The sequence below is a fragment of the Lathyrus oleraceus genome, chromosome 6 (genome assembly GCF_024323335.1).
Source record: "Lathyrus oleraceus cultivar Zhongwan6 chromosome 6, CAAS_Psat_ZW6_1.0, whole genome shotgun sequence".
In the NCBI taxonomy this organism is placed as follows: Eukaryota; Viridiplantae; Streptophyta; class Magnoliopsida; order Fabales; family Fabaceae; genus Lathyrus; species Lathyrus oleraceus.
Genome location: NC_066584.1, coordinates 321,692,658 through 321,717,723, shown reverse-complemented (window position 1 = coordinate 321,717,723; position 25,066 = coordinate 321,692,658). Strand labels below are relative to the sequence as shown.

Below are 25,066 nucleotides of genomic sequence, written 5' to 3'. Positions count from 1 at the left end.
TTTTGCACGTCTTTATTAATTGTTCCACTCATTTGAATTTTGCCACTTATTACCAACTCTTCCACTTCTCAAGACACGAAACTGATTCATATCACCACACGTCTGTCAAGTGTCTGGTATTGGGGCGAAAACAATTCCATAAATACCTTCACCATATTCCTTTTCATCTTCTTTGCTCTCGCTTTTAACTATCTTTGTATATGAAAAAACTTTTCTCTTTATAACAAGCTTTTTCAAAACTTCTTCAATGGCAGCTAACACCTCATCCAACAAATTTGATACTCCGAAAAGTCCAATGGCTTACACAATTCTTCCATCGATAGATGATGAAGATAGAGATTTTATTCCTGAACCGCTAATGTCCAAAGAGAAAATCATTGTTTGGCAACATCAGGTACTCATCCCCTTCACTCTTTCTAGTATACTGTTAGCATTTATAGGACCATGCCCAACTACTAAACCCCACACTGAAAAGGTGAAGAACTTCTTTTCAGATTACGCCATTATTATGCCTTCAGCGTTCGAAGAATGCTCTCTCGACCTGTCTTTTATGGAGACACCTACGTGTGTTTTCGATCTTCACCTCCAAGCTATAGTAAAAAATACTTTGCTTAGCTTAACAAAGTCGAAGGCGAAAAATAAAAACAATGGGAAAATTTAGGCATCTTCGATATGATACAAATTTCTCGAACTGGCCCTAGGTATAACTCGACCTACTAATTGCATCGATCTTCTTCTGGGAAGTTTTGACTAATACCTTTCAGTTCCCATGCGGGATGCTTATGTCGACCTTGTTCGACGTAGCAGCCATCACAGGGTTGGATCCTCTTGGCGAAACCTTCACCCCCACCATAGAAACCAACCACGAACTTGTCATTGAACGCTTTAGCTTTAAGAACTTCATAATCGACCATTATAATAAGAAAAGTGAATAAGTTTCTAACCAAGAGCACATAGCTTTCTTGACCCCGTGGTTGTCTAACTATGTTTTTTGCTCAGGATCACTACAAATAGCCAAAAAAAATTGTCCATCTTACAAATCAACTTCACGAGGGTCGAAGAATCTCCCTAGCCAAACTGCTTCTGGAAAATCTTTACCAATCACTTAGGAATGATTCTTACAAACTAAAACACCTCCCTGAAACCAACAAGTCATACCTTATCTTTAGTCCTTTTTGGTTTCTGCAACTTTGATTGAATGCTACCTTCGAACTAGGGGTGTTCACGGTCCGGTTTGGATCGGTTTTGAGACAAAATATCATCCGATCCAAAATATATAAAGCATACGGTTTGGTTCGGTTTTTGGATGACAACAAGAAAAATCCAATCCAATCCAATCCAATTTATACGGTTTACTTCGGTTCGGTTGAATCGGTTTTATTCGGTTTTTAAATCAACACTGTGAAATTTAAAACGAATATATTTCAATACCAGTTACAATTATGCCACCAACGTCTACTAAGACAATATCTAATTTTCATATTATATGGCTATTTGATGTCATTGTTGCAAAGATTCATTATAATATATGGACAATATCTATCCCAACGAAATAGACATTGCTGTAATAAATATTTTATATGGAGACCTGCTTACTTAGTGCTTATAGGGAGACTTGTAATATAAATTAAATATATGACAAATATATATGACAGTAACATACCAAAGCTGCATTAAAGTGAATATAATAATAAAACTTCAAGAAAAATATCAATGACAGCATAATTGATAGTTTCAAAATCACAGCCTGCAACATTGATAGACAAATCTAAAATTTTCTAATTATCCTGAAATTGCTCCAGCTTCACAATAATTATCCTGCAATTGCTCCAGCTTCACAATCTACCCAATTCTTTCAGATATCAAAAGCTAATCAGAGTCTATATCAGATACACCTTCATTCAATTGTGGGATTGGAGCAAGTTCTACAAAAATAAAGATAAATATTACTCAATATAAAAGATAAACAATGCTCAACAAAAAATAATATAAGTTATAAGTAAATTACCTAATTCCAGATTTTCTAACTCATCCACAAGCTCTTCAATATCCACCGACACCGGGGAAGATTTACACCAATTTTGTGTACAAATTAAAGCTTCAACTGTTTTTGGCGTAAGAGAACTTCTATAGCAAGTAAGCACTCTACCTCCGGTAGAGAAGGCAGACTCTGAAGCTACAGTAGATACAGGAATGGCCAATATATCTCTAGCCATTTGACCAAGAATAGGATACTTGTTGGAATTCACCTTCCACCAATTCAAGATATCAAAACCAGGACCTTTCTTCTCCAAATTCTCCATGAGATACAAATCCAATTCATTTTTCTGCATGCTCTCATTAAGATTCATGTCCATCTCAACCTCTAAAGCAAATGCATCCTCTGGTGCTTTAAGTTCTACCAACTCTACTTCTTGAGTGGAATGTGTAACATTTTCAGTTTGACCGTTACCAAGGAAAAGCCTATAACTCTCAAATATTTTATTTAATGTCTCCTCCGTTTTTTTATACAAAGATACAGCAACATCATTTGGATATGCCCTGTTCAATCCCCACCTAACAAACTGCATCTTATGTCGAGGATCAAGCACAACAGCAACAAAGATCAACATATTCATTTTTTCAACCTTACCCCAATATTTATCATACTTAACTTTCATATTTTCAGCCATAATTCCAAGCAAGTTGTCTGAACTTTTTAATTCTATCCACCCGTTCAAGGTAGTCAATATCTTAATATGCTCATTAAAATATTGAGAAGAGGTCACAAAAGTACTACCTGAAACCTTCTTTGTGATATCAAAAAATATTTTCAAAAAATTAACAAAGCATTTTGCATTATCCCAATCCTCTTTATTAGGAATACCATCTTTCATCAGCACAAAATCAGCACACTTCTCACTCAATCTCTTAAATGCCTTTTGAAACTTCAATGCACTTTCAAGCATAATATATGTGGAATTCCACCTAGTGGAAACATCCAACTGAACAATTGATTTTTCTTGTAACCTAACTTCCTTAATGCAAGTTTTAAACCTATCCATACGACCCGGAGATGCACGAACATATCTAACAGCATTCCTAATCTTACTAATTGAAGAATGATAGTCTTCCAGCCCATCTTGGACCACAAGATTCAGAATATGTGCACAACAGCGAACATGCATATGTCCCCCTTTCAATGGATGAGAATTCCAATCGTTAATTGTATTTTTCAAGTAAGTTATAGCAACATCGTTAGAACTAGCATTATCAACCGTAATGGTGAAAACATTACCTATTAGCCATTCCTCCAAACATTTTTCAATTTTTTTGCCGATGGTTACTCCTTTGTGATTCACAATTGGACAAAAATTCAGAATCCTTTTATGGATTTTCCAATCATGATCAATGAAATGTGCAGTGAGACAAAGATAACTCAAATTTTGAACAGATGTCCAACAATCAGTTGTAAGACAGACACATTGATTTGATTTATTTAGCACACTTTTTAACTTATGTTTCTCACTCGTGTACAAATCCCAACAATCTCTAGCAATTGTAATCCTTTTAGGAATTGAGAGTTTAGGTTGCACAACACTCATAAAATGAAGAAACCCCTCTCCCTCAACAAACTTAAAAGGCAACTCATCAACAATAATCATCCTAGCTAAAGCTTTCCTACATGCCTCGGCATCAAAATGAACACCAGTGAAAACACTACCAGATCCATTCCCATCTTCTTTTTTCAATTGTTGAAGAACAAGAGTCTGTTGAGTGGGATCAAGAGACTCTTTTGGAAACTTCTTACACTGATGCAGCAAATGGTGTTTTAAATTACTAGTGCCATTTCTTTGTGAATCAGCAACATATGTTACATCACACCAATTACACTTAGCTCTTGATCCTATTTTTGTAAAATGTTCCCAAGTCCAAGATCTAGATTTAATAGGTTTTCTGTTACCTGAATCTCCAGCTATAACATTAGAATCATTGGAAGCTTCTCCAACCTTTCTTTTCTTGTTAGCATTTTCTTCATCATTGTTTGTTTCACTACTTTGTACCGATGGAGGTGGAGCTTCAGTTGTCTCAGCCTATAAAATAGGAAACACAATATTACACCATTGTAACATTAACCAACATTTTCAAAGGTAAAATAATCCACTTAAAATTAATTTTTGATACCTGAATAAGGTTGTTGACAATATCAGATTGAGTTACAGGATCAGTTTGGCTCATTCCTGTAAAAATAGATCAAACTTAAAATTAGAACAAAGTATAAACAGCTAGTTGTAAAAAAAGCTAATAAGAATATATTATGAAAAAGTTATGAAACAAAATATGAAAAACTAACAAAGAATAGACCTTGAAGAAATTATGAAAAACTAAATAAAATTTGTTACTGTTATAACCAACATGAAACGATTTCACATCAGAAAACTAATGAAAATAATTTTTAGTAAACTAGTGTTATAAAATTTAGAACATAAGTAAGTTAATTTTAAATAAGATTTCAACAACACAAATTAGAACAACTTTACAAAAGGATAAAAATTAGTACAACTTTAGAAAATCTGATCGAACAAAAGTATAAAGTACAAAAAAGACAAAATCAAAAAAATTAAGAAACTTGCTTACTGATAGTATAATTCAGAAAACTAATTGAGATGAATGTTGATTTAGACTTTTTTTTTCTTTTGATGAAAAGTGATTGAAATTGAAAGAGGAGATACAGACCTTAAATAGAGAACTGAAGAAGAAGAAAGGCCATGATTCAACTTTAACGTTGAGCCGAAATTGAATTTCTTGCGGTTATAATAACAATGAATAGCATTCATTGTATTTAATTTTGCGTATAATTCAAAATCTGAATAGGGAAACTACAGAAGTGATTGAGATTCTCTAGAGAAATTAGTGGTGGCTAACATAATTAATTTAATAGGATGAGTAAATGGAAGTAATACCGGTTCGGTTTGGACCGGTTCGGTTTTCATGAAGCCAACCGTAAACCGAACCGAACTGATCGGTTATGCAACATGGTGATCCAAATACATCCAAAAAAAATCGGTTTTTTTGGATTTCGGTTTTTTCGGTTCGGTTTTTGGTTTTTTTTTTGGATTGGATTGGATCTGAACACCCCTACTTCGAACCCAAGCTGCACATAACTGAATCGAAGGCTTTGATTGAAGAAAACGATTGTAGAAGTATCGAAGGCACCATACTGGCCTAATCGCCCCTTATAAGAATCCTTCCTAGATAACTTTCAACAAATACATAACCTATTTTTTGAGTCAACAACTTTTGTTTCGACTATGGCTCCCTTTGTAGATAGATGTGTTAGGCGAACTTGGTTTCGAAATAGATTCCTTGGTGTAACCCCTGAGGCTACTGCAATGTCAAAAAAAAATGGGCAGCCTTTTTGACTCTAACATTCTTTATACTCAAAATGAAACTAGAACCGTTAGTTATGGTTTCTTTCCCAACTTAGTAGCTAGGCAATTTGGTTTTAGCCAAATGTTACCATGTTCACTCTATTCTAGGTAGGCTAACATTTGTTGGTCAGAAAGAACATTTACTTTAATACAGTATAAAGATTGCATGACATTTGCTCGTCAACAAATTCTTCAGATACCTACCTTCCACTTCCAACCATCTTTCTTTTTAACAGTGGAATTTGACAAGTGATGGACAAGCTACTTCCAAGGCCATTTTTCTGAGCAAAATTTTCGTAAGAGTCTATCAACCGCCTTCTCAAATCTACAAGACAACCCAGAAAAGAAAATAGGTATATACTCAATCATTTAAATTATCTTTTGATACCTTCAATTTCTTACTTGTTTCTGTTACAGATGAACCTGCAACAACAGGTGACAAAGTTGTCGAAGGCCCTTCTCATGCAGTCGAAGAAAAGAAAAGAGAAGAACCTTAACTAGAAAAGGTAAGTTTTTTTTCTTCTCCATCTTTAGCTGATCTTTAGAATGGTTCTAATCATTTCTTCCTATTTAGAATTAAAAGAACGATCCTGACTCCCCCTCGACCATGAAAACCCAGAAGAAGAAGCCCAACAAGATTACCACAACACAGGTATGTATCTGACTTCTCCTTTAATGGTTTTGATGATCTCAGCACAACTAAAATAAAATATTTCTGCAGGCTACTCCAAAACCGGAAAAAGTTGTAGCCGAAGTCGAAAGCTCATAGGATAGTAAAAAAACTTTAATTTTCTCACGACCCAAGTCGAAGACTCCTTCCAAAACAACTACCAGTAAAAAGAGCACTACCCAAAAATACAAACTTCTGAAAGAAATAAGCATCTCAACCATTGGTCCTTCTGATAAAGGGAAATGAAAAGAGGATTCATCCATTCTTGAAGACAAAGTGCATGACGAACCCAAAAATCTCAAAGTCGAAGAACATAACCCTAAGGTATTGGTTTACACCAGCAAATTTTTAACTCAATTTTCGTCTTGAACTCCAAAACTAACCTTTTCCATTTTTAGGATTCGTCGAAGCCTGATGGGAACGTGGTGGACAAACCCACACATATCCCCCATATGATTCCTTCTGAAGCCTTCTCTCATATTCATTGGTCGGACTTTATTACTTTCAGCATGTCTTTTATTCATCCAGAAAACAAAGTGGCTGATGAGGATAGATGTGCCCCTACTGAACCAACTCCTGAGGTGGAGGCAAATAATGAACAATTATCTCCTTAAAAGAGTCGAGGAGCGAGATCAAATCATCACTTATGTTCATGATAATATGTCTTCCAACCAACCAGCAACAAAGAGCCCTGGAACCATGGAACAAGAGCAACCGATTCCATATGTTGAAACTATTCTGACAAAAAAATAAAATCAACTTGCCACCGTAATAGAGAAACAAACTCAATCTTCCATCCACGACTCATCATCCAACACCTCTTTGAGTCAATAATAAATTCTTGCTTTGAAAATGAAGAATTTGACAAAGGCTCCAAAAATTGCACAAGCTTTCATTCTGGTCCAAATTGTAACAACCCAATTTCAGTATTTATTTCTTATATTATTATACTATTTTATTTTATTAATTTGGTGTGGTAATTAATTATTTAGTTGATATGAGATATAATGAATAATTGAATTAATTGACTTGGTGTGTATATTGTGTTGGTTTAATTTATTTGAACTAAATAGAGATATTATAATACTAGGTCTTATTGGGCCTAATAATTAAATTAGAGATATCATTCCTTAAGCCCAAATATAATACTAGAATAGTAAGAGGTGGGGAGAGTGAGAAGTAGCACTCATTTGGTCATTTTCAAGGCAACAGAGAAAGAAAGAGGAAAAAGTAAGGAGAAGAGGGGAAGAACAAGGGAGAAGCTAGGGTTTCCAGAAAATTGAAGAGGTAAGGGGGAGAATCCTTATTATTATGGGTTAGTATAATTGGGTCAATGGGTAGAAATATGTTTAGGTTGAAATCCCTAATTTTTATGGTTTTGGAATTATTAGATTTTAATGAGTAATCTTTGATTTGAGATGATTAATTTCGTTTGGAATGGATAGATGGGTGAAATTGAATGATAGAATGAGAAGCCATTTAGTTTATTACAATTCATTACAGTAATGGTAACATTAAGAAAAATTCCAGTTTTACGCGTGTTAACCGATTACCCCAAAAGTGTTAACCGGTTACATGCTAAAAGAATCTGTCCAGGAAGTGAATTTTGTTTCGGGTTAACCGGTTACCAGGAAAGCGTTAACCGGTTACTTACTTAAAAATCTGCCAGAAATTGTATTCTGTTTTCGGGTTAACCAGTTACCCCAAAGGTGTTAACCGATTACCACTGTTGAAAAAGGGGGAAATTGAGGATTTTAAATGTTGTAACCATTTTGAAATAAAATCTAAGTGTGCGTATTTGATAATTAACCTATATTTGTGAATGGTATATTGTTATGAATGTGTATACGTACCATTGGTGGATAATTCATAGAGTTGAATTATGGTTATATGTGGAATGTTAAGATGGTAGAGATGATCTTAATTGTATATATTGTTGGTATTTGTACATTCATTCATGGCATGGTCGACTTTATGGTGGAAGCGGTGAAATTGTGGGTTCACATGGTAATAGACGTTGATCCTTGAATGGAAATAGGCGTAGCAGACGTTGATCCTTAAATGGAAATAGGCGTAGCGGACGTTGATCCTTAAATGGAAATAGGCGTAGTAGACGTTGATCCTTAATTGGAAATAGACGTAGTGGCTTTGATCTTGTCTGGATCGGAAGCGTGGCTTGGATTCTAGATATTGAATCGGAAAGCGGTGAAACGTTGGGTTCACATTGCGGTACCACATGCATAGAGTCACATGTCTTGCATTGAGTCACATTTGAGTTATGTGATAATTGAATATATGCATTGATGTGATGGTTATGTGTGCATGAGATATGGTAATTGAATTTGGTGATGTTTGGATACATAACTTGGTAAAATATATGATTATGTGATAATCATAGTTATGTGTATATTTGGGAATATAGCATTGGATTTTAATATTATACTCCTTGAGTTTTGATGTATGCTTGGAACATGTGAAATAAATATTGGTTAGTATCATTTACATGGTTATACAAGGTGTGATGAATTCCTTTAATTGTTGATTTAATCATTGTGCTTTATTATACTTCTTCATAATGATTCGAATTCTCACCCTTCTGTTTGAATGTTGCCTTTACATGGGCATCGTGCAGATATTCAAGAGTAGTATTGCTAAAGTAAGTGGGAGGTAGTTCACTCGAGATTTAGCCGGAGAGTTTCCGTGTTTTGGTTTAGAGACTAGGTAGTGAGTCAATGCTCTGGTCATGTAACACGGGGTAGATTAGTAGTATTGAACTCATATCTTATTTGGATATGTATTATGTTATTACTTGTGAACATGTTTAATTGCAATTGTTGTTTGAGAGGCCATAATGCCAAATAGTCCATATATGGTTTTATGTTATCTTGAGTTATTGAGAGATGATCATGGTATGGGACATGAATCATTTTATGAAATACATGAGTATTCATTATTTTCCGCTGCGAACGCATATTCTTGAATATTCATGATATTTAAAATGTGTTATTTTAAATGACCAGGTGTATTGTATATTGATGATGAATGATGTTGGTTTTTGAAAGCTTTTAGTTTTTGAAAACGTCGATGTGACGCCCTTTTGTTTATATGTGTGCTTATCCATTTTGATTATATGTTAATTGTTTTGGGGTATAAAAAGGGGTGTTACACAAATCATCTCAATCTTCTGATGCTTCACTGGCCGATACAAGCGATGATTTAGTGAACCTTTTGATTCAGCAACTAAAGGTAAACATCTTTGAATTTAATCTTCTCAGTGCTATCGAAGGAGATGCCCGACTTGGTACTAGTATTCGAACGTTATTGGCTAAACTCAACCAACATCGCGTCTTTGATTCTATGATCCAATTCTTGTTCGACTTTGAAGCTTACTTTGACCAAGTTTGTCGGGACATAAATCTCAAAAGAACCAACTCCGTTCAACATCAACAGACAAAAAAGTCTATGTCTTTAGCCTGGGACACGAGTGATGCATTTTAGATAGAAGTTGGCAGACTTGAGGCCAAACTTCAAGAAAACAAAGACAAGAAAGCTTACCTTAAGGAACAAATTTCTTAACATCGTGCCAAGATTCTCGAACTGACTAGAGATATCGATAACTTGGAAAAGCATAAAGCTGAGAGTTCCTGGGAGAAATCATTTCCCATTCAAGAAATAGTCGATCAGGAGGCCACCAAAGGCGTCAAACATGTTGAAGTTGCTCTAAACCTGAGCTTTGAAGTTGAATCTTTGTAAGAAGCTCATGAACGACTCAACTTTTCATAGATCAAGCTTAAAGAGTTTAAATCCAAATTTCCCGTTTAATTCGCACTCTTTAATTTTGTTGCTTTCAGTGTTTTTTCGATAATTTTGTAATGACTTTGCCATTTTCGATATATATATATATATATATATATATATATATATATATATATATATATATATATATATATATATATATATATATATATATATATATATATAATTCTACTACTATATTGAATTTCCTGTAGCATAGGTTTATACATTTTCAAGTATTTTCCATTTACCCTCAAAATTTGATGAATAGATGCTAATTATTCAATTTCACAAGCATTATTTGGAAATGCTTGAATGACTCGAAACAAACCTTCCCAATTAGGAGACCATTTATCCAAAGTCTTATCTCTCTTATCCATAGATAAAATAACCTCCCACACATAGTCTTCGACCGAAAAGGTTTCTATCTTAACCCTCTTATTATAAGGTTTAGCTACTCTCTCATTTTTCCTTATTACAACATCTAACACTGATAACCTTTCTTCATCCAAATTAACCATTTCGTCCAACATCATATTCCAATAATGATAAGACGGAATCTCGCTTTGCCTTTGGATTCTCGTTGATTGCAAATAGATTTCGACAGGTAAAATAGCTTCATGCCCATAGGTCAATCGAAAGGGAGTTGTATTTTTTGCCTCTTTAGAAGGCGTTTGACATGCCCATAAAACTTGATCCAAGGTTTTATTCTTTTTTTTTTGCTTTTCCCCACATGTTTCTTAATTAAACCAATAATGATTTTATTTGCAGCTTCGAATTGACCATTGGCTTGAGCACAATAAGGTGTCGATGTCAACAAGTTAATCCCCATCTCAAAAGCAAACTCCTACATATTTCGACCAGTGAACACCGGGCTTGATCATTTATAATGGTCTCGGGAATTCCAAACCTATAAACGATATGTTTATGAATAAACTCGATTATTGCTTCTTGGTTGGCATTAACTAAGGGAATCGTCTTTATCCACTTAGTAAAATAATCAATACCCACCAAAATATACTTATGACTTTTATATGATGTTTGATGAATCTCACCAATTAGATCAAATGCCCAAACTCTAAACGGCCATGGCTTCACAATTGCATGTGATTCACTTGCATATACATGTTGAATGCCTGCATGTACCTAACAACCTTTAGCGAATTTGATACAACCCTTCAACATAGTAGATCGGTAAACTCCTTGTCGACACAACAACCATCTCATCTTATGCCCCACTTGATGGGCACCATAGGATCCACTATGAACATTCGACACATCCAAATATGTCTCACTTTCACCAAGGCATTTAAGCAACACACCCTTAGTCATCTTCTTGAATAATTTGTTCCATATGATAACATAGCTCATAGATTTGTACTTAACCTTTCGCTCAGTCGATCCTGTAGGGTTCTCTAAGTATTCGACTATTGGTCTTCACCAATCAAAATCAGTGAAATCTTCGATGGCAAAGACCTCAAAATTTTCAGGATCTTCTGACCCCAATTTTGTCAATGTTAGATCTAAAGGAGACAACCTCGTAGGTTTTACTTTACCTCGTACTTCAATCAAATCTTCTAACTTCTATTTTGACACTTTGTATCCTGAAGCAATTTGTGCTAACTCATTCGCCTTTTGATTGTCCAAACGAGGAACATGTTAAATCCACAAAGTCGAAACATTTGATTAGTTGAATGGCTATAACAAAATACATGATTTAATTCTCTTTAATACATATGTGTTCCTTTGTGATTTGCTTAACAACTAATTCGAAATCTCCTCTTATCTCGACTCTCCTTGCCCCAAAATTTAGCAAGATCCCAAGACCAGCTATCAAAACTTCGTACTCGACAATTGTTTGGGCAAGAGACATCGATTATATACTCGAAGTTAGTCGGAATCTTATTAGGTGAAATTATTAAAATTCCACTGCCAGTTATGTTTTTATGATTGGAGCCATCGAATGTATAACTTCCAAGGTTCTAGCTCCAAATAATTTTGAGACGCCTCGACTATCCCATGATCAACGATAAAGTCGGCGACTACATGTCCCTTCATTGCCTTTAAAGGCATGTATGTGAGGGAATATTCTGTTAGGGCAAGATCCTATTTTTCAATTTGACTATGCAAAATTGGTTTAGATAACATGTGTTTAATAACGTCAAAATGCGAAGACACACACACACACACATCAACTAGTTTTATATAATGTTTCAATTTCATACATGACAAGTACAAGCAAAGACATATCTTTTCTATCAGACTATTCCTAGTCTCTGCATTATTCAAGACCCGACAGAGGAAATAAATGGCCTTTTTGACACCATTACCATTCTCTTGTGCTAATATGCTTCCTATAGTTGAGTTTGACGCAAAAATATACAACCTCATGCATCTATTTCTAACAAGATGGGACAAAATTTGAGGATTCATTAAGTACTCATTTATTTTGTCGAACACCTTTTGATGCTCCGGCTTCCAATTAAACACTTCCTTCTTTAGGCAAAGTAACTACAATAATGGTTGAATCTTGCCACTAAGGTTCGAGATGAACTTCCTTAAAAAATTAATTTTCCCCAATAGAGATTGAAGCTCTTTATTAGTCGAAGGAGGTTGAGTTTCCGTTATGGACTCAGTCCTATTCTGATTAATCTCGATTCCCTTTTTATTAACCATAAAGCCAAAGAAGTCTCCAGCATGCACACAAAACGCACATTCAAGAGGATTCATTCTTAGTTTATACTTCCTCATTCTTTCGAATGATTATCGAAGATGGTCGAGGTGACCATTTCCCAATGCGGACTTAGCGACTATATCGTTAATATATATATGCATAAACATCTCAATGTAATCAAGAAAAAATGAATTCATCATCCTCTGGTATGTTTCCCCAATGTTCTTCAAGCCAAATGGCATCACCATCCATTCGTAGGTGCCTAAGGCTCTTTGACATCGAAACATTGTCTTCGTCACATCTTCATTTGCATAAAAATTTGGTTAGAACCAGAATATCCATCTAACATGCTAAGATATTCAAAACCTGATGTTGAGTCGACCAACATTTTGGTGACAAGCATTAAGTATTCATCTTTTGGGGTTGTTGAATTCATATCTTTGAAGTCGATGCAAACCCTCGACATTCCATTTTTCTTGATGACTAGAATGATATTTGCAAGTCATTTGACGTACCTCACCATTCATATGAACCTACTTTTTAGGAGTCTTTCAATCTCCTCTTTTATTTTACACATCACCTATGGTGAAAACTGTCTAGGCGTTTGTTTGACCGGCTTTTTTCTAGGATTTATCGGTTGTCTTAGATCCACCAAATTCCTGCTCAAACCTGACATTTCATTATAATCCCAAGCAAAGTTACCTATAACCTTATACTTGGGTTGATGTTGACGCTGATATATGTCGGCCTCTGAAAGATTCCATCACCCAAATTGATTTTTTCCAATGGGTCTTGGGGATGCATCTTTATTCCCGATGCAACACGGTCCTTTTCAAAGTCCGAAGGCTCCTCATCATAAATACAATTGAGCCTCTGGTTTCTCAAGCCATCATCTTTTATGCTCAATAGTTATGGTGTTTCAACTAGATTTTTCTTAACGTTGATTCTCTACCCCACATTGAACACTTATAATTCGTTGACCCTCACATCCATGTGAGGTATCTCGGCCTCTAAAGCCGCTTTTAGTCTATTTTCAGATGCATAATCCAAATTTCGTTTTAGTGCATCGAACTCTGACATCTTCGCTGAATTCATCCCCTTAGCCAGTCAGTCAGATGGTGTCATAGCACCTCTCACCCATTTGTTCTCTATCCCACGTAAATACATGGGTTGAGTGGAGTTTAAGAGAGTAAAATGCCTCCTTCAAAAGCATGTATGCAAACCTTTCAGGGGTGCAAGGTGCTATATTTGCTAAGTTCTTGTTGAAATTTCTCATATCGACATGGTTTACTTCTTCCACATAATATCCTTGATCTTCCTCTACATTCTACATTATTCTGTCGTTCCTCCATATTCCTATCCTATGGTGCAGTGATAAAGGTGTTTCCCCTACTCTATGTATCCACTCCCTGCCCATAAGTAAATTATAACTAACTCTCGATGCAATAACCATGAAAATAGTGGGTCGAGTTATTGACCCCACCGTCACATCAAACTGGATGACACCCATCACCTGACTTGTCTTCCCTTTGTAATTTAAGAGTATCATTGTTAGCTTATATTTTCGACGCCCATTAAGAATTACCAAAATTGGAAATCATATGTACAACTGTTTTCGACCAGAAAGTGGTATTCGACCAGCTGGAGGTGATTCGACTGGGCAAGGTGAATAAGGATCAACATACAGCTGAGACTCCAGAAGAATCTCTTAAAGAAACGGTTGAAAACCATTTTCGATCAAAGATTCAAAATTCAAATAAGGGAGGGAACTTTGCCCTCATCAGAAACCGTTGAGAGCACACATGGAGCATAGTGGATGAATGCGCACATGCAAGGCGCCATGTATCTCGACGTGATTGAGGAACCATCATAAACGGTTATCTCGATCCAGTATAAATATAGGGTCTTAGTGTTAGAAAATGGTGTGTAAAAATATGTACAAAAACCTGTAAATTTACCAAGTACTCGTATGACGAAGAATCGTAAATCACATAGTATACGTTTGTTTACACCATTGTTAGTTATTTCAAAGAAATATAAATTTATCTTTACTTTTTTTTGCAGAAATATACTTCCTTACTTCTTCATTCCAAACACCCTCCTTTTACTTTGTCATTTACAGTTTTAAGATTTCCTTGTGTTTTTCCTTGCTTTCAACATTTACTTTGCAGTTTTAAGATTCCTGTACTTTCGACATTTACTTTTTCATTTACAAATCCTTTATAATTTCTCTCGTTCATATCACCCATTTTATTAGTTTTCAAACTTTAATTTTGTGCTTATTATTGATCATTCGTTACTACCAAAATTCATTTCAAAAACAATTAGCATGTGTCCTAGGATTAATCTGATTGATCATGCAAGTAACCAAATTTAGAAATTTGGAAGATCAACGGTTGTTTACTGATTTTCAAGATAAACAACCATGTTATGTGGTCTCAAATCCGTCTTATATTTTCCAATCTTCTTTAGCAAAAAAATGGGGCATTAGATTCACCGCAGGCCCTCAATCCACCAAAATTTTGTTAATTGTTGTATCTTCAACTTTTTCCTTTATGAAAAAGGGCTTCAAATGACTTTTCATTCCTTCATGAGGTCTTTCGAAAATCACGTTATGTTCCTCAATGCAACTATTGCTCATGACGAAATAACATACAGGCATGTGCTTCATCATTTCTTCTTCTTCATAATCTGTTGGCTCTGAAACTTTCGTAGCAAAATCATACTCCCTTTGGAGTACCGATACGATATTACACAATACGTCGAAATCGTCTTGTGACCCCACCTCAAAGTTATCTGTGACTAATCCATCCTTCTTGGACGGTACTTCTTCCCTCTCTTTTCCCTTCGCCTTAACTTGCTTTGGTGAAAACAATTTCCTTTCGACTAACTTCTTAGTCTGCTCACTTACTCGACTCTGGTATGGTTTGTTATTTCTAGATTCAACAATTTCCTTCTCAACCGTCTTCTTTCTTTGAAATCTTATCAACTGAGTCCTTGACATTGGGTTATTTCCCTTATAGTTGTTGGACCCATATGAGCGCATCGGTGATACCTAAAAATTTTCCTGATAGGTCATCAAAGATTTTTGACCTGTTTCGACATTCCTCCACCTCTGATTCATAGGCTTATCCTTTCCAACATGCCTCGACCACCTCCATTGAGGACGTTGGCACATAAGTGTTAAGCTTTCCTCTATGGTGATTAAGAAATTGCTCTTTTTTCTAAAGGACTCCCCTATTGTCAAAATAAACCGCATGCCTATTTTTTCTCTAGTTTTCCTTCCTCTTCTCCTGCTGAGTGCTCTCCACTTTCTTTGCAGCTCTCTTATCAAAACATCATTGCATCTATGGCACAATATTACTTTAGAATCCTCAACTTTGCATCGATGTAGGAATTCAAGCAAACCTTCGCCAGCCTTAGGATTCACAACTTCAATTTCATTGATCTCAAAAGTCGCATCCTCTACCTCCATGTTGAGATCAGTGGTCTCAACAATGTAGATTCCTAAAGGCTTAACAACATCGGCTTCTCCGACTTGTAGTGGTCAAAGTTAATCTTCATTGGAGCTTTTCCCTTAGCAAACTCGAGCCTTTCGTCTTTCAAAGCATTCTGAATAAGATCCCTAAAAAGAAAACATTATGAGGTCTTATGCCCAAAGAAATTATGATATTTACAAAACACTCATTTATTTCTTTGCTCTAATAGCGACACTTTTACACCAGGTTGCACTAGTATTAGTCCACCTGCAACCAATAAGTCGAAATTTTTGTCATGTTTAGTCACGTCTAAGGTATAAGTTTTCTTAGGGAGTTTATCATTTTTCTCAAGTTCGATAAGGTTTTTTCCATTTACAGGTGTAAGCAGTTTACACACATATGGGTTCCCTGGTTTTAATTCGGCCACGTCGACCTCACTTTCCTCGATATGGTCATATTAGAAATCTGACATCAAGTCATTACCTTCCATATCGATGTAATCCACTTGCTCCTTCTTATCTTTGTTCGCTCTGGCTTTCTCAGCTTTCAAATGTTCGACTTGTCGAACCCTATCTGCCAACTGGGCCATCTCTCTTAAATATTGAGTATCTAACTTCTTTCTAATAGAATAGTCTAATCCCCCAACGACCATTTCGATAAGCTCGTGTTCAGGTACATGTGTAAAGAACCTTATTTTTAGCAATTGAAATTTATTAAGGTAATCATCAATCGTTTGAGTGAAATTTTACTTTACACTCGACAATTCTTTCAGACTAATCTTTGATTGTCCTATGTAGAATTATTTATGGAACAACCTTTCCAAACAAGCCCAATCATTTATGAAATGTGCAGGAAGGCTCGTAAACCACATAAAGGAATTCTTCGTAAGGGAACTAGGGAAGTATCTCATTCTAAAGTTTTCATTATTAGTTATATCCCTAACCTTAGTCAAATATCGCGCAATATGTTCGACTGTAGACTCGTTAGTCTTACCAGCAAATTTGGTGAACTTGGGGACTTTCCATCCTATTGGGAGTTCGGTTTGCAAGACGTACTCCGATAGAGGAAATGTATAGTTTGACCTCTGCATGCCCATGTTGACACCATTTTTCGCCATTATCCTTTCGATTACGGCTGCAATATTATTTTCTCCTAATAAATTTTATTGTCAAGCCTGGCGAACCACTTGATCAACGTCTTAGTCTCGATTTACTACCAAGACTAGTGGTCGTTCGACCTCCATAGGCCTCCCTTGTTTGACTACCTGGGCCATGCATTGTTGTCCCAGATTCATCGTGTTTTCCTTATAGTATATCCCCTCATTTCGTATTTTCCTGACCAATTGAGGTTGTACGATAGGTTGAACCAGCGCCAGTGGAGCGCCAAAAAAATCAGCATTTCGATTCATCTGAGTCGCCAACTGTTGATAACTCTGATTTGTGTTCTGAATCAATGGGTTAAATATGATACCCATTTGCTGAGTAGGCATATTAACCATATCATGGTTACTTTCATCCATCTGTTGTCTCATTGCCATCATAAAATTCTTTGTAAACACTTGTATCGCTTGGGTACCGAATCCTATTCCCCATTGGGGTTGCATGGTTCGACTAGGATTACATATGGTCGAGTCAGACGCCAATATTGGCAAATATGCATTTGCAGTATTGTCATCAAATGTCGCATGGTTAGTATCTAGGCTCTCTATCATCGATGTTAGCATACAATAAGGTTGTTCACGTCCCGACATGGGCATTGTGAAATATGCAGAATTTTCAAAAAGAATAATTTTTCAACAGAAAAGATAAAGTAACATAAAAAAGGTTCCACCAGGTGTGCCAATTTGTTTAACGTGAAATTTAGTAAACAAAACAAATTTTAATTTACTTAAGGGATTAAACTCGAAAAAATCTCGTGACATATTTTGTGTGAATCATGAATTTTGAGTGATTTGACATAAGTATCTAAATGTATGGTTTTGCAGGCAATAACTAAAATCGGAACAAAGTTTAAAGTGATGATAGAAATGTAAATGAAAATTAAAATACATGTGAAAAATAAAGGCTGAATGTAGAAATGATTGAAGTATAAAGGAAAAGCTTTAATTCATAAAATGTGAAACACATACGTACATTCTAAAACTCTTTCTCAAAAACACAGATACTTTGAGTTGTATAGAAATGTGTACAATTGTGGACCCCTGAAACTCAAAGTTAACGATATTTATATATTAATCCTAAGATAACCGTCTACAATGGTCGACTACACACAATATATCACATTTTATTTCCATGCAACCTTAGTATTCGACGATCTTCCACGTGTATTTCAGTAACCGTTTGATATTATCCACTTAGACATCATTCGATTGCGTAGAGGATGTCTTGAGACTCTGAATTTTGCTAAGTCCCCAATTTCTAGTCCAATTACGACTTCGACTTTGGTATTTCCCCTGTCGGTCAAATACGTCTGTCGAAATCCCCATGACCATTATTCTTCATTTTGACTTAACTAAAATCATTATCACATGACTTCTATCATACTTATGTCAGTGTCGAAATTTTGAGATGACAATCACATCAATGAGTTAAGTCAACAGACCCGTAGGTTGTGAAACTCAAACCCAATATCTAAATCAAAACTATACGGATTATTGTAGATTGTGTTAGGTAAATGAGTGGTTTCAAATAATTTATGGGTTGGTTCGGTTTGGATCAACAGGTTCCCAGAATCGACCCGCATTCATGAACACTCCTAATAATAAATTTTGTATCAACTGTTTGTTTAAGTGTGTAGAACAAGGTCTACAAATAGAAACTCTACTTGACTCTTGCCTTGGATCTTACGTCAAGAATCAACATATATTACATTGTAACTTAGGTGAACTAGAAGATGACTCTAAAGCAACATCTTACATGAAATTAGCATAAAGGATGGCTTGATTCTTCGATGTTTGTGGTAGTTGCATCATGTTACACAAAAAGAAAACAGTATGAATCAAGCAATGTGCCTCTGTTTTACAAGCGTGCGATCAATTGTCATGTGTGCCTATAATACAAAATGTATGTTCAAAGTGATCAGCATGTCTATGATGCATAACATGTGATCAATACGTTCAAGCATGTTTATGGTACTAAGCTTCTACTCAAATATGTCCAGGCAAGTCAAGTTGTGCATTTAATCTTTAAAACATTGTATCATATTGTATCATGTAATCTCTCGATACTCTTGAAATACAATACATAATGAAATAGTATTGGAAATACACATCTTTCAAACGGATAATTTTACAATGATACATGCCATTTACGACACCAAAGACTATACTCTTAACATTCATGTCTCTCTGTGTATAAAAATAACGTCATTATAAAAAATGAAGTTGACAATCTATAAAACAACTTTTCAATGACTACATTAGTCACCATGAGATAATTCTTATGAGCGTCTATGTGAGAGAGAAAAGAAAAATCCAAGTTCCAAAATACAATAATATAATTATAAAAATTCAAGAATTCATAGAAAAACTATATCGCATATTCTCTCAATCGAAGGTTATTAGACCATGATGTAAATCAACTAAGTTGTTATCCTAGAGGAATTCAATTTAACATCTTCTCTACAAGAGTTAAAGTCACGATCTTGACTTTGGATCAACTTATGTACAAACTTACATTTCTTATCTATGAGAGTTAAAGTCATGACTTTGACTTTGTAAAAAGGAAAGTCATAAAGACGGGTAAACATTTTTTTTCTCGGTAAGACATTTTTTAAATGTTGCTCAAATGAATAATGAATTAAAGTTTATGGTGAGAAAAATACAATAAAGAGTGGTTTGAATTGTGTTGGCATTTTAAAACTTATATGGATTGTTTCAAATGAAACTATACAACTTGAGTTGCATCCAATTCCTTCCCACTAAAAGATTTTCACTATAATCCAAATGATTACGAGCCAGTTTGTTTTATCTTTAAAAAAATGGATTTTTTTTTTATATTTTTGAAAATGGATTTTACAAAAATATTTTTCAAAATATTACAAGTTTTTTTAAATTTATTTTTTATATATTAAAAGATTGAATTGTTCATTGTATAACATAAATATACATTATTGAAGATCAAAACATAGTCAAAATCACAATTTTTTTAAAAAATTGTATCTCAAAAATGATTTTTAGAAAAAACTATTTGAAATAGCTTCAAAATTAAGTGATTTTTTGAAATTTTGATATCCAAAAAAAGTTTCGATAAAATAATAAAGTACCTAAAATAACATTTTAAGAATAACTATTCAAACAAAATTTTCATTTGAAGCTTTTATGAAAAGTTTCTTTATAATTTTTTTTACACTAAAACATATAACATTATAAAAATCATTTTTAAAAAAAAGACAAAACAAACATGTCCTACATATCACTAAGTTATCTCATGGGTCAATTGACATATATCTTAGATTCCTCTAACATTAAAAACATATAAATTGGTTATCTTTGTCTTCTTGAAGAATGGGCTAACACTTAGTCCTTTAAAAAAAATATAATTAAATAAACAAATTGTTGATATGGTGTTTAATGATGCCACTATGGAGGATGCAAACAACTCAAAGCACAAATGTAAGTGTTCGAATATTTCACCATAAAATGTATATAAACAAATCACTTCCTTATTTCATTTTTTCTTTATTTCAGTAGAGATTCTTCTCCAAATATTCTTTATTTTAATGTTTTTTTTCTTAAATATTTATTCAATATTCAAAAAGTGTTGTTTGGTGAGGTGAATAAAACAAAAAGTAGTTGAGTCTTTTTATAATTTTTTTTTGTTAATTGTTGATTGATCTTGATCTTCAATAAATGAGTTGTCGCAATCTTTATACTGTTGTAACATGTTATTTCACGTATCTTCACTCACAACATGTCATGTCTCTTATGATGTTGTGCCTTTTGTATCATATGTACTATTAGTAATCTCAAATTTAAAATATTAAAGTTGATGGAGAATCGTCAAATTTAATAAATTTTATTAATAGTCGACAGAAGAGCAAACTTAATAGAGGATAACAACTTGATCTTATAACAAAGGATCAAATCTTGACTTTATGCTCCGAGTCACGAGAGAAAACTGATTATTACTTCAGTATACATATCCCAATGATAGTTGTTGTAAAATTGAAATGTTTAATGACACCAAGGATTTTGATGTGTGGGGACAAAGAATAATGACAACCAAAATAAATGGTTTTCAGCAAAAATAACTCTTCAGACAATAAGAGATCAATTTAACTTGACAGAAGAAGATAAAAGACAAGAAACGCAGTAACTTGTTTACTCAATTCGATCAAATAATTTGTTCTAAAGGAGAAAGTAGCTCTTTGATCCACTATAATTTCAAATTTTGTTATAAAATATTACAAATGAGCTACAAAAAATAGTCACCCAAGTTCCCCAAAACAAATCATATTTTATATCCAAGTGTTTCTTAATCTCTCCAACAATCTACACACAAGCCCAAGGTATTTAAAAGTGTTTCTCAATCCCTTTAAATTCCCTTAAAAGTTTCCTTCAACCCCTGCCTGTCTAAGTTTTCCCTTATTAGGATTGTCATACTTTTCCTTTGTGTTCAATTATAAAGTTTTAAAAGTTGTTATAATAGAGATACATATTTATATGCAGAAATCCAAAGGATCCATAAGAAGTCCAAAACAAACCTCATTAACAATCTGATCAATGGACGGAAACTAAGAAGCCCAAAACACACGAACCTAAAAAAATAGACAAGATTATTGAAATCCCAAACCGCCACATATGAATCTATGTGGTTATAGGTATAATTATTGCATAAATCAGATTACCTACTTAGTTTTGATGATGAAAATAATATGAAGTGGATTCTTTATCATAATTGGTGATCAAGTTGCTATGCTTGGAGATCAAGATGTCGAAACCAGTCTCTGAAGGACAACACGTAATGTCAAGCGACATTTAGTGGAATCATGACGATCTTAGTCAAAAATCTATTTGATGATGGTATCCATCTCAAATCCCTATCAATCCTTAACAAATATAAGTTCATTCATGTCCCAAATGAAGTGTTTAATCATTGTTGTATCAAGAGAGAAAGTTATGAAAGAGAGGAAGTTGTGAAAACTCGCATTGTCTGTGTTAAGTGATGTATGTTTGTAAAGATGTAAGATTATATTTTGAATTACTAAATAAAACCACACACACACACACACACACACTTCTGAATGATCGTAAAGGGTGTCTACTTTGTTAAAATGATCATAAAACATTTTTGTGTCTAGGTAGTGGATTAGGGACTCGTTCTAATCAACTAAGAGGTTTCTTATATGGTATAATCGATTAGCCCAATAAGGTTACAATTATCACTTTCGTAACCTTAATAATCAATTAGAGGAAGATGCAATTGATTTGTGATGGCGCCATTTAAAAATGTTTCATATTTGAACTGCATAACCGATTATGTTATATGTATAATCGATTATGATCATTAAAAAGCCCATGGATTCTTTCTATTTTTAAGCCCCAATTTGTTTTATAAATAGATGGCTCATTTCTTATTTAATTCAATTCATAATGAATGTGAGAAAAATACACAAGAATGAGGGGGGGGGGGGGGGGTGAATTGTGTATGGGAAAGTTTACTCATTTTTATTAAACCTGTTTCAGAACCTAAGATGTCAAGCTTAGATTCTGATCCAAATAAGAGTTTGAATCAGATTAGAGTCTGACTTCAGAGTTTGTTCCATAGTGGAATATAAACGCATAAGTAAATAGAAACACACACAATATATTTTTGTTCCTCATAACCCGATGATAGTCCAGACCGCTTGCATCACAAGATATTTTCACTATAATCAACATATTACAATTTGCCCAACCAGACTAGAAAGAGACTTATGTTCAAGCCCTTAAGCAAGAGACTTCATTGCCTAAACAACTTGTTCAAGACTTCCTGCTCAATCCCACAGAAAGAGACTTCTTGTTCTACCCTCAAGCATGAGACTTCAATGCTCAATCAATCTAGAAAGAGACTTTTTTCTCTATCCTCAAGCATGAGAGTTCAATGCTCAATCTATCTAAAAAGAGACTTTTTGCTTTGCCCTCAAGTATAAGACTTCAATGCTTAATCTATCTACAAAAAGACTTATTGCTCTACCCTCAAGCATGAGACTTCAATGCTCAATCATTAGAAAAAGACTTACTCTGAGCACAAAGGTCGGAGTCTTCAGATTCTGTTAATAACAAAATCTGGTATTAACCTTGTATTTATATGTGTGCTTCTTGGTTAAGAAGATACACACATGGTTTACGCTCTTGAGCAAATTTACAAATTGATTGCTCCTAAGTGTAGAAGGATGAAGTCTTCACTCTTATTTTCTCCTTGCACATATATTCTTCTTTGTTGTGCATTTCTGTTGTGTTGATCTTCTAGATCATATTCACATATTCTTTCTTTAAGTCATATGTGAATATGTCTCACTCAACTCTAACACACACTTAACCTTTATGGTTATATTTCCCATTTTGTGTGTGTTTCTTTTACATGTGTTTTCTGTATAACACAAACTCTCTCTCTCAACCTATTATGTGATATGGTATCACAACTTTGTGAACACAGTCACATATTATTCAACCCATATACATTATGTGTGTGTGTGTATATATATATATATATATATATATATATATATATATATATATATATATATATATATATATATATATATATATATATATATATATATATATATCACTGAATATCTTCAATCTTCTTCTTATATAGATACCGAGACTACCCAATGTACAAGTAGTCGTTGAAGGTCTTTAGCTAGTGAATTATAAACTGAACTATAAACCCAGCTATCATAAAAACGTTGAAAGGAGAAGAGCAGAGTTCAAAACAGTTGGAGACATAAGATCCTGACAATATTACTTTTTGCTAATTTGACATAAAGTAGTGTGTTGTTGTTATGTGGTATTCTTTAGATAACTTCTGACCGGAGACTTCTTGTAGAGGTTTGTCGAAGCTTGATCTGAGTCATTGTTATCTTTATATTAACCTCCTGAATCAGAGGCTTTTTATAGAATTAGTTAAAGCATGATTAAAAGTTGAAGTATGCCTTCAGAACCTGGTAGGAATGAGACTTCAGAGTTAGACAGACAAATCTTATTCCAACAATTTCCCCCCTTTTTTATGATGACAAACAAATGTATTTAGGAATAATGGTTGATGATTTAATTAACACAATTTAACATTAGAGTCTGAGGTTTGTAAGCCCCCCCTAAGTTAGACAGACCATTAAGGCGAGGTTTGTAAGCTCCTCTTAAGTCTGATAGTTTATTAAGGCGAGGTTTATAAGCTCCCCTTAACACATTATCTATGTTAATTGAATATTATAATTATAATTAATAAACTTTAACATCAGGGTATGAGGTTTGTAAGCTCCCTCTGAGTTTGAAAAACCTTAGGTTGAGGTTTGCAAGCTCCTCCTTCAGTCAGACAGTTTATTAAGGTAAGATTTGTAAGCTTTCCTTAAGTCTTGTCTTTGTTAATTAAATTAATCATTTAAGCTCAGTAAGATAAATTACTTAAAAATGTAAATAACTTAAAGCTTTATAACTCATAAGTTGTTTTGGTAGAAATTGCTTTGTTCAGGTGCATCAATCTCTTCTTAAATACTACGTGCACTTTCTCCCCCTTTATCATTATCAAAAAGATTTTAAAAGAAAGAGAAAAACAACAAAAGTGAAAAAATTGAAATTTAAACCTGTTTAAATGCACAAAATTTTGAAAGAGTTTAAAACACTGGAAACAAATTGAAACAATTAAAAACTTTTCAGAAGCAAAAGACACTTTAAAAACAATTTAAGAATATGAAAGAGAAGACAGTTAACCAAAGAAATTCTTCACTTATGATAAATCACTATCGTTTCAGTTTCCAATAAGTAATTATGATCAATATGGTATGCTTAATTAGTGTATGGCTTTGAGAATTTCAAAGATCAAAAGCTGAAACA

At 34.1% G+C, this 25,066-nt stretch overlaps 1 protein-coding gene across 1 annotated transcript; it reads right to left on the bottom strand.

Moving 5' to 3' along the window:
• Positions 1–1,221: 1,221 nt before the first annotated feature.
• LOC127095446 (zinc finger BED domain-containing protein RICESLEEPER 2-like) lies at positions 1,222–10,397 on the bottom strand. Its single transcript, XM_051034133.1, has 7 exons — positions 10,208–10,397; positions 5,616–5,736; positions 4,541–4,553; positions 4,383–4,419; positions 4,165–4,220; positions 2,009–4,073; positions 1,222–1,925 (listed from the first exon to the last, which is right to left on the bottom strand). The coding sequence occupies exons 1-7, from the start codon at positions 10,395–10,397 to the stop codon at positions 1,870–1,872; spliced, it is 2,538 nt and encodes an 845-aa protein (XP_050890090.1). The 3' UTR covers positions 1,222–1,869.
• Between the last annotated feature and the right edge of the window lie 14,669 nt (positions 10,398–25,066).